The sequence below is a fragment of the Pyrgilauda ruficollis genome, unplaced genomic scaffold (assembly GCF_017590135.1).
Source record: "Pyrgilauda ruficollis isolate IOZ18807 unplaced genomic scaffold, ASM1759013v1 scaffold19, whole genome shotgun sequence".
Taxonomy (NCBI): domain Eukaryota; kingdom Metazoa; phylum Chordata; class Aves; order Passeriformes; family Passeridae; genus Pyrgilauda; species Pyrgilauda ruficollis.
This window is the reverse complement of record NW_024518095.1, coordinates 10,586,269-10,598,833: the sequence shown is the minus strand read 5'-3', so window position 1 is coordinate 10,598,833 and position 12,565 is coordinate 10,586,269. Positions and strand designations below refer to the sequence as shown.

The 12,565-nt window shown below is 38.0% G+C and overlaps 2 protein-coding genes across 2 annotated transcripts in view; both read right to left on the bottom strand.

Annotated features, from left to right (window-relative positions):
* Positions 1 to 27: 27 nt before the first annotated feature.
* SUPT5H (SPT5 homolog, DSIF elongation factor subunit) lies at positions 28 to 1,751 on the bottom strand (the record flags this gene model as incomplete). The annotated part of the gene is made up of 4 exons (XM_041465523.1): positions 1,701 to 1,751; positions 370 to 597; positions 215 to 299; positions 28 to 132 (listed from the first exon to the last, which is right to left on the bottom strand). Coding segments are annotated over exons 1-4 (469 nt in total), but the record flags the coding sequence as incomplete, so codon positions are not given.
* A 1,202-nt stretch (positions 1,752 to 2,953) lies between these two features.
* The window catches only part of ACSS3 (acyl-CoA synthetase short chain family member 3), a 65,994-nt gene continuing 56,382 nt past the window's right edge, over positions 2,954 to 12,565 (bottom strand). The window contains exons 13-17 of the mRNA XM_041465522.1: positions 9,702 to 9,783; positions 8,571 to 8,693; positions 3,566 to 3,665; positions 3,310 to 3,485; positions 2,954 to 3,035 (exon numbers count right to left, since the gene is read on the bottom strand). Coding sequence (XP_041321456.1) covers positions 2,970 to 3,035; positions 3,310 to 3,485; positions 3,566 to 3,665; positions 8,571 to 8,693; positions 9,702 to 9,783 — 547 coding nt within the window. The 3' untranslated portion in view covers positions 2,954 to 2,969. The remainder of the gene's footprint in view (positions 3,036 to 3,309; positions 3,486 to 3,565; positions 3,666 to 8,570; positions 8,694 to 9,701; positions 9,784 to 12,565) is intronic.

Genomic DNA, 12,565 nt, shown 5'->3' with positions numbered 1-12,565 from the left:
CGGGGGGGGTCTCAGAGGCGCACCCACCTTTGTAGGGCCCCTGGGAGATGCGCACCGTCTGCCCGATCAGGTCGTTGTCGCGGCGCCCGCGGCCCCGGCTCAGCCCCCCGGCCCCAAATCCGCCCCTCTGCCCTGCGTGGGGGGGGCACGGGGGGGCTCAGCGGGGTCCCCGAGGGTCCCCAAAGCCCCCCCGGGACCCCCCAAAGGCACTCACCGGCCCCGCTGGGGTGCATGGGGCTGCTGATGCGGGGCGACATCGGCGTGAAGCCGCACATGGCGAAGTTGGTGACGTCGCGGGGCTGGGGGGGGAAAGGGGGGTTGGAATGGGGGGAAAAACGGGAAAAAGGGGAAAATGGGGAGGGGGCTGACCTTGGAGCCCCCCGCCAGCACCAGGTGCCGCGTCTTGCAGACGAACATGCCGCCGTTCTCCACCAGCTTCTTGCAGTGCAGGAAGGCGAAGCCGCGGAACAGGTGGCGGATCTCGCCCTCGCGGCCCTTGGGGAGGGGGCACACGGTGAGACCCCCCGGCTGCTGGGTGGGACCCCCACACTGCTGGGTGGGACCCCCAGACTGCAGGGTGAGACCCCCCCCAGACTGCTACAGCTCAGGCTTCCTCAGAAAGCAGAAATTATTACAAATATTTTTGTCATGGAGACACCTTAAGAATGTGACCTACTGAAGCTCTTCAAAAACAGTTCAGAGGAAAGAGAATTTTTTCTTACTAATATTAATGTAAGCACAAAGCCCTTCTGAAAGGTAAGTGCATGCCTGAATATCTTTTACTAATGCTGTTGAGGATTTTGTGGGGTTTTTTCACTTCCTTAAGAGACCCAAACTAGACAGCAGTTTACTTTTCCTTACAAATGGAGAAACTGGTGTAGGAACATGAGTTATCATTGGGAAAATTATGCAAGATCTTCTCTCGCGTAATTCTCTTCTACATGAATTGCAGAATCTCTTGTAGAGAGTTTCTGCTCTCACTAATTAGTTCCCCTCTCCTGCTCTTGCAATTATATGATGGCTGCAGCCAAGGTAAGGATAACAAATATACACAACAGTGTCTCACCTTCAATTAAAAGGAGTAAAAGGAGTGGCCACACACCGTGTGAATGTGCCACAGTTTCTCTGTGATAAGACTCTCATAGTGTCTCACTGATTTGAAAACACACCACTGACAACTCCCAAGAATTTCCTCTTGCTCTGTAACTGTTCAGCACAAGTTACTAAGTTGTAGCATTGTGAAAAGCAAAAAGTCTCTGCAAGTCAGTCCAATATTTGGCATGGGCCTCCTGTTAAAGCCTTTGTACTTGAATAATTCATCCAGAAGAAAGTAGTATCTTAAACTAACTGCCACTTCTATAAGAAGTACTTCACATCTCTGAAGAGCAAAATTATTCCCCCTTTTAAATCTCCAACCTGTATATTTAGCATATCTACCATAAAGCATCTTTACTCAGTTACTTTGCATGTTTTATTCCCTTTTCAGATGGTGATTTTCAACCATCACGCAAACAGCTGAGAGGGAGGGAGGGTACCTTATGCAATGATTTGGCAGGAAACAAGGACAGCCCAGGCTCAAACTGGACTGGTTTAGCATGACTGTATGACCTGATTCAACATGACTGGCCCAGCTGTCTGCAGTCCCCAGTGAAAAACACATGGACATTTCATTCAGTTCTTATGTAACTGGTAGAGCTCACCAACTCCACAAAAGTGTCACAAGCACAAGGCACCACTAGGGTATGGCTCATGTTAAGTGGAACCTATCACCTTTTAGCTCCTACATCAATCTGTTGGTTTATTTCACTACTTCACAGGGATATAATCCTTACCTCTATCCACCACTACGTAGCAGTATTTCTGGACCCTTTTGGGGACCTCTCTTATACAACACCATCATCTACTTACTGTTTCTTTCTCTGGTAAGCACTGCTGAGTTTGAGCAACTTCTCTGCTTTATACTTTTCTGGGAGCATCTATTTTTGAAAGGATTTTTACATTTGTTGTTCAATTAAATAACTGCAGTTTGAGAAGAAACGTATGTAGAAAATGTATCCTCCATCCCCTGGCTTGTGGAGAATGCTGTAAATGTCTGGAATGGCCTATAAAGTCCACAATGGGTTGCTTAGTATACATATTTGCTAAATGTCTTGGTTATATGTATCTCAGCTTAAAATGTGTAATTATGGCAGAAAAAGCACATTCTGGTTGCCCTTATCATAAGGGATACAGACCAGAAAAAAATTACCAGAAAATGCAAAAGGTAAATGCCTGCCTTTATTTATATAATATACATGGGGTATTTGGAGTATTACTGTGGACAAATCAAGATTTTCACAGATTTGAAAGTCAGAAATTATTTATCATTTTACAAAATAGGCTCTTCAAAAAGTTATTGAGTAAAAAATGTATAGAAATCTAATTTAAGGCAGAAAGACTTAGGGGAAAAAAAAAGAAAATAGAATCAAGAGAACTAATCTTAAAATTTTTAATTTAAGAAAAAATTTAGAAGACCTAATAATTTACAAGTAAGAACAATTTATATCTGCAACAATATTCACAATCAAATTCCTTTTTTGCTGTCCTCTGTTCATAGTTTACCTTTTGTAAACTGCTTTAGCCAAAGAAAAGTTACTGGTCACATTATAAAATAACGGATTGAAATGCAAGGTTACGTGACACTATATAAGATGGATAATCCAATGACTCCTACCCTTTAAGACTACAGCAATGTATGAATTCTATTTGCAATTCTTAGCCATCTTAATAACCAGCATATATTGACAGCATGCAGAGACTTTATTATGTGTCAGTGGCTGTGGCAAGATGGCAAAGAACAGAGTAATGTTTGTGCAGTAAAAACATTTAGTCCCAAATCATTACTTGCTTTTAAAATGTGTTATTAACAAAAGAAAAGCTTCTTTGTATACTTGAATAACTGAAATGCTCATTATTATGTATTATCTCATTTAATTTTTCTTTAGCAAGTCTTCAATGTGTTTAAACACACTAGCATCTTCAATGGTTGGTGTTATCTGAAAAGTAAGAATACAGTAGCATGTGATAGTAGATAAGAATTTCATTCAGAGATTCTTCTAAATTTATACTTCAAAAGAAATCAAGAAAAAAGTATCTGTAATGCTCTGAAACATGAAAATCTTTTGGATAATCGGTAATAGAAATAAAACATAAAGTACTACCTGAAGTCATGGACCAGTTGCAGAACAGTCAAGAGAATCAAAACCACCATTTTGTGCCTTTGGATGTGCATGTGTGCCTAATTCATTGAAGCAAACATCTCTAACTTACCTTGTATGGCTTTCCACTGATGAGGGCAGAAAGAGCAGAACGTGGGATCTTGCCAGAGCGTGTTTTTGGTAGCTGTGTCACAAACAACCCCTTCTGGAAAGCTGCTACTGGACCAATGTTGCTCCGAACTCGCTCAACAATCTCTTCCAAAATCTTACTCTCTTGTGTCTTTATACCTAGTGAAGAAGGTAAAATCCTTTATCTTTTCTGAGACTTTTGCAAGTGTTAGTGACATCAGTTGTCAGTGAGTTCTCACCTCCTTTCAGTACACACAGTGCAAATGGAACATGTCCTTTTAAAGGATCCTCCTGGCCCACAACAGCACAGTCTGCCACAGCAGGATGGAAGAGAATACACTGAGGGATGGAAAAGAAAACAGACAACACTTCAGTGAAAAAAAGTGGTATGGTATGGTATGGTATGGTATGGAAAGACTTTTTCTTACATTTTGACAGCAAAAGGTCAGTACAATTAGGATTCCGATTACATGTGTTGAAGATATACGTGTGTATATATTTTCGTATATACTTACACATGCTTTTCAAACAAACAGAAGAAATAAAAACCTCAGCAGCACAAAACGGAAATATTGAACAAACCACAGGTAATTTCCTTACAGCTTTGTGAGAGTATCACGTCTTTGGTTTTGTTAGTGAGATTTCTGCTGGAACAAATAACATTTGTCTAACATTATGAGTAACATGGTACTTAAATGCAGGGAGTAAGGACCAAAACCACAGGAGCACTCCTACTACAGACTTATAAAGTCTATTGGTTCATTTTCTCTGACTGGTTTTTTTTTCATTCTTTGTTGCTGTAAAAGCGTAGTTTCAACCAAGGCCAAATACATGCCCAGCCTTGCCTTGCAGCCAGCCTAGCTCAGCTCACTCTCTTGAAAACATTAGATCTCAACTTCCTGAGACAAAAAAGTGAGCTTCCTTCCTTCCTACTACATGTTTACACAACATCACATTGATAAAATATATAAAATTCTTTTTTAGGTAAAAAAATGTAAGTTTCCAATTAGCCAGCTGAGGTACTCACTTCCAGGAAAACAGACACCAAGATGTCTCAGTACATACCAAGACATATGTCACCAAGTCTGGGACAAAGCTGGCCTTAAGATGCCAGCAGTTGTGAATCCTCTTCCAAAGCAACTGGCTCTTTTTAATTTACCCCCTCACATTGGGGCATTTTGCTGTCAACAGTGCTTTCAGTCCTCTGGACTCAACCACAAGGAGGACCTAACCTGACCCTACACAGAAGCCACATAATGTGATTGTGCTTGTTAATTTATCTGTGCATACAAAGACTATGTACTTGCTAATAATAACTGAACTTCACATACTGTGTTCCCAAAATCAAAGCTTTTAGGAATAAAGACACTTTCTGGTTGTTTTTATTAAGGAGGAATACCACATTTGCACTGGATGCTCATACAATGGTGTGAGAATGCGAAAGACAGGAAAAGTACAGAGAAGACAGGAAGAAAAAACCTGAAAGAACAGAAAGCTGAAACACTGCTGCCCAGATGAAAAAAGGGAGGTTCTTGTATGACCTGTTTATGAAACTGATGGGGAAAGGAACAATTCAAAGGGTCTATGACAACCCATCTTCAAAACAGATTTCACCATCCTTAGGCTTTATAGTCAAAACAGGAAGGAGAAAGTGACTCCATGTGTCATGGTCAGCACAACACATTAAATAGTTTTTAGCAAAATAAATCCATTCAATGTGTTTCTAGCACACTTTGTCAGAAGCTATTTCACAAACTATGATCCTAGAGATGTCCCATTCCAGAATAAATACAAATGGAAAACACTGACCTGACAGCAGCACTTTTCAGTCCTCTGGACTCGACCACAAGGAGGACCTAACCTGACCCTACACAGAAGCCACATAATGTGATTGTGCTTGTTAATTTATCTGTGCATACAAAGACTATGTACTTGCTAATAATAACTGAACTTCACATACTGTGTTCCCAAAATCAAAGCTTTTAGGAATAAAGACACTTTCTGGTTGTTTTTATTAAGGAGGAATACCACATTTGCACTGGATGCTCATACAATGGTGTGAGAATGCGAAAGACAGGAAAAGTACAGAGAAGACAGGAAGAAAAAACCTGAAAGAACAGAAAGCTGAAACACTGCTGCCCAGATTAAAAAAGGGAGGTTCTTGTATGACCTGTTTATGAAACTGATGGGGAAAGGAACAATTCCAAGGGTCTATGACAACCCATCTTCAAAACAGATTTCACCATCCTTAGGCTTTATAGTCAAAACAGGAAGGAGAAAGTGACTCCATGTGTCATGGTCAGCACAACACATTAAATAGTTTTTAGCAAAATAAATCCATTCAATGTGTTTCTAGCACACTTTGTCAGAAGCTATACTCATTTCACAAACTATGATCCTAGAGATGTCCCATTCCAGAATAAATACAAATGGAAAACACTGACCTGACAGCAGATGCATGCTCTATTGAATTACAGAAGCATGACCACTTATGCACAGCTTTCGAAACTGGATTTTTCACAGCAATTAAATATGATGTGCACAAACTAAATACAGAAGAGTGCACTGGGCTTATACAAGAATTAGAAGGGCAGAAGAGCCTAATTCAAAAAGTTGAATATACACAAATGCATTTGAATTCAGGTGCAGCCTACTTTGTCCAAAAGTCATTGTATCTCCACTGACAAATCAAATAGGAATTAATCTTATGCAAGCCCAAATCCCTACAGAGTTTCATTGCATCACATAGATTTAATGCACTTTGGTCACCTACAGGCCAGAGCCTCAGTAATGCATTTCATTTCCTGCTATAAATATCCATTTTTTTTTCTGCTGCAAATTCTTGACCATGACCACAGAAACCTGATAGGTGTATATAACTAAAAAAAAAAAAAAAAATCTACACTAAACTGGCATTACTATCAAATATCATAATTGCCTACCAGGCATCAAGAAGACTCCTAAAGTGAAGACTTAAGTGTTGCCAGATTATTTTGTTGTACCTTGTTTTTGTCATTCTAGTCTGTCACTTATTTGTAAGTCTTATGGTTAGTTGGAATAGTGTAGTTATTGTAGTATTTTTCTTCAGTCTATCCAAAGTTCTATCAACATACCTTTGACTTTCCAAAGGCTAACTTCAAATTACTGAAATCAGTAATTAATAAATACCAATTTTAAAATTAACAAACTTCATAAAACAACTGAAAAGAAGAACAGAAGCAGCACTAGACATTTAAAAATCGTTTAAAAGTAATTAAAAACTTCAGGAAGTGAAATGATTTTCCTAGTATGATCATGGGGTACAAGGATGGATGGCAAATGCAGCAGCAGACAGAAACACCGTGATCAGGGGAAAGGGATTTCTCATGATAAATTCCTCAGTTCTCAAGTCTGTTGCCTCAGATAAACAAGATTTGATTAAGCTTTTTTTTTATTCAAGGGGCAAGAAGGGACACCACAGATTTATAGACCAAAGAAAAAGGGTGGATCAACATGCAAGATGAGGTTTACCTGGCCACCATTCACTAATTGGCCAGGTAAACTCTAACATCTAGTGCATTGCAGTAAACATGGAGCTCCAATAGTATTAACAGATACATTAGACAAAGGAACTCATTGTGTGGAACATAACAGAGCTAAAACACTTAGTCAAAGCACTAAGGAAAAACTAATTAAACTTGTAATGCAGCTAAAATGTAAATGTAGATAACATACTTGCTTAACAAGGTGATTGTCAATTACATAGTGACTCAATGGACCTCTAATTCTGTATTTACTGATCTTACTGAGGAGCAAATTGTGGTGTTCTTAACACTTTCCCATTTAACTAGCAATTTCTTGTGTATGCACTAAATCACTCCTGGTTTTTAGCTTTGTTCAAAAGGTGAGTAGAAAAGCTTGTAGAATGTTACAGTGATGAAACGTTATGTTTCTAGGGGTAAGACCTAACTAGCAGGGAAAAAAACAGAGATGCTGAGCTCAGTATGATGGATCCAAAGGTAATACAGCAGATGAGGTGATTCAATTCATCATTTGTTACAGCAGCTTCAGACCCATGCTGAAGCAAAGAAAATGCCCAGCTCGGCCCAGGAGTAGTAGCAATAAGGGGTGAGGATGAGATTCCTGCTGTGCTTCAGAAAGGAAACACGAAAAAACTACTCCTAAGGGAAAGAGGTTTAAGCAGACTGAAAGCACCTTTATATCTCCATAGACCTAAGTCAGGGCAGCAGCTGTTTCAGCTCCCTGTCTGACCGATCCTTGATGGATTAATGTGAACTTGTTCACTTTGGTGTAATTAGAATTTCTTCTATTCTAATTTTTCTAGCCTTCAAAATAAAGTAGTCACTAGACTAACAGACAATCTAAACGAAAAATCAACTCACAGATCAGTTTCTGATTCAGTGAACAGCTGAATTCAGAGTTCTTAAAAGCATATTTTTCTCTTGTACACGCCCAGCACACCTTTTCCTATACTCCCTGAATAAGCAATTGATATGTTATCAGGGAAATTTTAACTGGCAATCAATCACAGTGACTCCAGAAAGGTGAGTGAACAATGATATGAAATTCAGACACTATTATGAACGTCACTATTTTCAACTTTTTTGAGTTGCATGGGTATTACATTAATGACTTTCAATTTAACAGCAGGGTTTTTAACAGAAATTTTCATTGTTCATTTAGCACTGCTCATACAATAAGAGACAAAACAGCTGTCAAAAAACTCTGAAGTCTTCCAACCAAGAAAAAGCACTGAATATTAATCTCTGGAAAAAAAAAAAAATCAGCCACTGATCATTGTAGTTTAGGCAAAAAAGTTTCTACTCCTAAGTAACTACAGTAGCTGGTGAAACTACCTGTCACACTGACACTACCCTATCCTAATGTGGTCCCAAATAAATACGTTACTGGAGCTAAAAAAGGTATGCTTCCCACCCTACCACACTGCTCCTTAACTCCACCTTCAATTATCAAATTATGCCTGCCTTACCAATCCCATGATACAAACTGCTTATTATTGACTACATTCGTTATGTTTCTGGAAAGCATCTTAATAGAAAGAAAACAAACAGGAAATATTTTGGTTAAAAGTACCAATGGAAATTGGTACAAACAAAACAAGTAGGAAAAAAATGAGAAATCTTTCTGTGTGAGATTTTGAGAGGCGGTGAAACATGGGATTTTCAGTCTCAGCTTGCTTTATTCATCTTCCACTCTTCTATTTTGTTGTCAGGCAATGCTAACCTCTTCAATTGCACCTGCAGAAATTCTGTGTCCAGCAACATTGATCACATCATCAGCTCGAGACAGCACATACAGATAGCCATCTTCATCCACATAACCAGCATCCATAGTATCATAATATCCCTAAATACAACACAATGAAAAATAAATTCAGAAAGAGTACTAGGAATATTCATTAATTTAACAGGAAATACACACACACACACAAAAAAAAAGAAAAAAAAACCAGATCTGTTTCATATTATATATGCTTTTGGTGCTTGAAAGATTTAATTCTGTAATATTTGTCACCATTTTTATATCATATTAATTAATTTGATTCTTAAATTATATAATAATTCTTGATTAATTTAATTCTTAAATATTTGTCACCATTTTTATATCATATTATCCTGTGCAGCTCCCTTTACAGAAAGGTTTTGTTGTCTTTATTAACACAGAACAGAAAAAAATAGATAAACCCTGACATTTTTCCAACTCTGCTTACTTTGATCCCTGACAGCTTGGAGAAGGATGTTGTCCTGGATCTACACAAGGAAAATGGAATTACTGCAATATAATGACAGCTGTCAAATTCCTCCTAAAGATACTCCTGTTTGCTGTATCCAAACATACACTGTCATTGTGATGCAATTGCAAACTAATTTGTGTGATCAATTCACTCATTTACTGAGCCAAATCTTCCATTTTGAGCACTCGTATAGGGCCAATCTACCCAGTTCTACAAAAAAAGAAGTAAGCCAATCCTTGAATAGTTCATCTGACAAGGAAACATAACTAATGAGCAAAAAGCCTCCTGTGTATTCAGATGTACAGTGGACAAGGGTGTATTTTGGAGTGATACGAAGTTAGCATGGCTGCATGCCAAGAGCAGGAATGTATTTGAAGCTAGTGTAAGGTTGCAGGTTTATATCTTAGATTAAATGACATGAAATGACTTTTTTGGCTCAGAAGCTTATGGTTTACTTCTTCTGTTTCAGATCTTAAAAAAAACAACAGCATAATCAAGAGCTGAAATTATAGGTGAAAAAGGATTTATCTTGATATGGTTTTAATTATATATACATATATCATAGACCTCCGTTCTGAAGCATTACCAGAAGTTTAAATAATTGATTTCATAATTCTTACTGGAAACTTTTGGAAATATAATTTCTGAAATGTTTCTTGATTTTCCCAAAGACCTGAGAATGCTCCAGGAGGCAAAGGCAACCTTAAATTGAAAAGAACAGAAGGAAGTAGTAAGAAAAACAGATATAAAAAATACAATTCATGCTCTCCATTCACACTCTGTTTTCAGACAAATAATCATTGTCTACACAATCAGAAAACAGTTCAGCTTAATAATATGCTGGTAACTAAAAAAAAAGGCTATGCATTATTGTCATCAAATGTATATAGCTCTGCATGGTATCCAGACCTTACCTTTTACATAATACAAGCACCTCAGTAACATAATATTTCATCTAGTAAACACGATATTCTGCATTATAAATATGTTAACAGCATTTAGCTTTTTAACATTTCTAAGGATTAAGTATCTGTTTGAAATTTGTGCATACACACTATGATACAGGCAACTGCATTATTACAGGTCTCTCTTTCTCTAACACCCATACACACCCACACATGCACAGATAGGTGAATTATCAGACACACAGATCTTCAGTTTCTGTAAAAAGATAAAACTCAAAGGAGTTCAATCACAGGAATCTGAATACTGCTTTTCTGTTTAAACTGTGCACAATACTATTGGAAATACTGGAGAAGTTCTGTGAAAGTATATTGATACAAGTCACTAATAGAACTTTCTAAAATAATTGTACTTAAAGCTGCAAAATTCTGGATTGCTTTATTAGTTGAGTTTTGAATACATACTAAACCCCTTCTTCAGTCAATGATATGGGCATGAGAAAATATGGGACACCTCACATATATATCTGTCAGAAGAGAAGCTGCAGAAGCCTCAGCTAAAAAAGTGTCTGTTTCTTTCTTCAAAGCTCTGACAGGGTCCAACATAGATTTCTTTAACTGCCTGAGAGATATATATTCAGGCATATCAACACAAGTTTTATGAAGTTTACCCCTAATAACAGAGAGATAATGATCACGTAAACAAACATACTTATTTTCATAAAATCATAAATGCACCATACAGATTTTACTAGCATATGCCTGCATTGCTAACTAGCAAGTATTTAGCCAGAGGTATTTCATTTTCTATGACAGTATCCCTGTGACACCACAAGGCAACATCTCTAGCAGAGAAGCAGTTCTATGTAGCACAGCAATTCTGATATAATTACAAATCTATGATGGTCAGTCACAAGAACGGGTGCCACCAGCTCTGTGACATGTACATTTCTAACATTACATTTACAAAAAAAAATAGTTACAGTTAGATAGATAGATAGATAGATAGATAGAGGGGGAGAGAGAGAGAGAGAGAGAGAGAGAGAGAGACAGAGAGAGACAGAGAGAGAGACAGAGAGAGAGAGACAGAGAGAGGGAAAACACTTCAAAAAAATCCTAGCTATGGTAAAACCAGTACAAACTACATTGAAAAGGTCATATCATCCAGTAATGATCTGAATGCTTGATTTTCTACAATCCTAGTTTTTTCAGCTTAATTCAGGTCAGCCAGCATAACAGAATGTACTACTATAAATACTACTGCTTTTTCTCTGAGGGTTCTGGCTCAGTACATCCCATACATCACATTCCTTGAAAGTATGGTTAAGGTATGGACAGAAATGCCAAGACACTTCCCACATAGTTAGATACCCAGGGTTCAGGAGGGCAGGTTGGCTTCTGCCCATCTGGAAGAAATTCACTGCCCTATTTTAAGCCTTTCAAGCTTAGTAAGTGTCTGTGATATAAAAACATGACCCATGGAGTGTTTGCCTTGGGAAAAAAGACTGGAAAAACAATATATTGATCCTGGTGTTTGTGTATGCATGTGTTTAAAAGAAAGAAAAAAAATCTCTTGCTTAGATTCAAGAAAAGCCACCAGAGAATGGCAGTTACTATGGTTGTTACCTGGTTGCTAATAGTACAGCAATTCATAACAGCCTCAATCATTGCAAATTTCACACTTTAAATTTATTTAGCAGTCTAACATCTTTGCGATGGGAGAGAAAGAACAATTCATATTGATGAAGTCCTTAATTTCCCCACAGCTCTATTCAATTCTTTGCAGTTAGTCTCTGAATAGAAAAAAAAAGTATTATTGCTGAAATTAGAAAAGCATTTTCTTTTCTGTCATTGTTTAAAAATCTAAACAGAGAAGTGTGGAACAAATCACCAAAAATAAATCCCTCACTTTCACTATTTAGTTTTCTAGTCCTTGTTTGGATTTTTTTCTTCAAATGGGGACACCAGGGGTGTCTCATGGTCTAGTTTGGTAGGGTTTTTTTAGGAAAATTGTATTGATAAACACATCCACAGAGCATATTTTCTGTGTGTCTGTGGAAAACAGACTGCTACTTAGTGGCTACCTCAGGTATCTCTGCAGGTATCATAACACAACACAGACAACATCTGAAAATGTGCTTCCATGGCTTTCTGTGAAAGATCACTTGCAGTTAGGACCCCATTCATCCACTAAGCAAAAACTGAATGCCCCTCTTCCATGTGTCAGTAATTCAGCACAATAATTCCAGAGCAATAGGCAGATACAATTCTTTGAAGAGAGCAGAGCTCTTGGCATCATGACTTAGTAGAATTTCTAGGTTCTGTGCAAACTCAAATTAATAAAGGTAGAATTCAGCTTGCCAGAACATAATTATGTGTATTGAAATTTTGTTAGGACATCAGAATTAAAATCTCCAGAGTCAAATATACCTCATAACCACTGCTGTCAGTGGGAATGCTGCCATAAATTCCAAAGGGAGCAGAACTGGATCATAATTACATGCAAGAAGCCAGAAGAGAGAAAATGAGACTGTCCAAAAATAACAGCAACCTGAAAACAGACATCTCTTGTTTTTATCAAC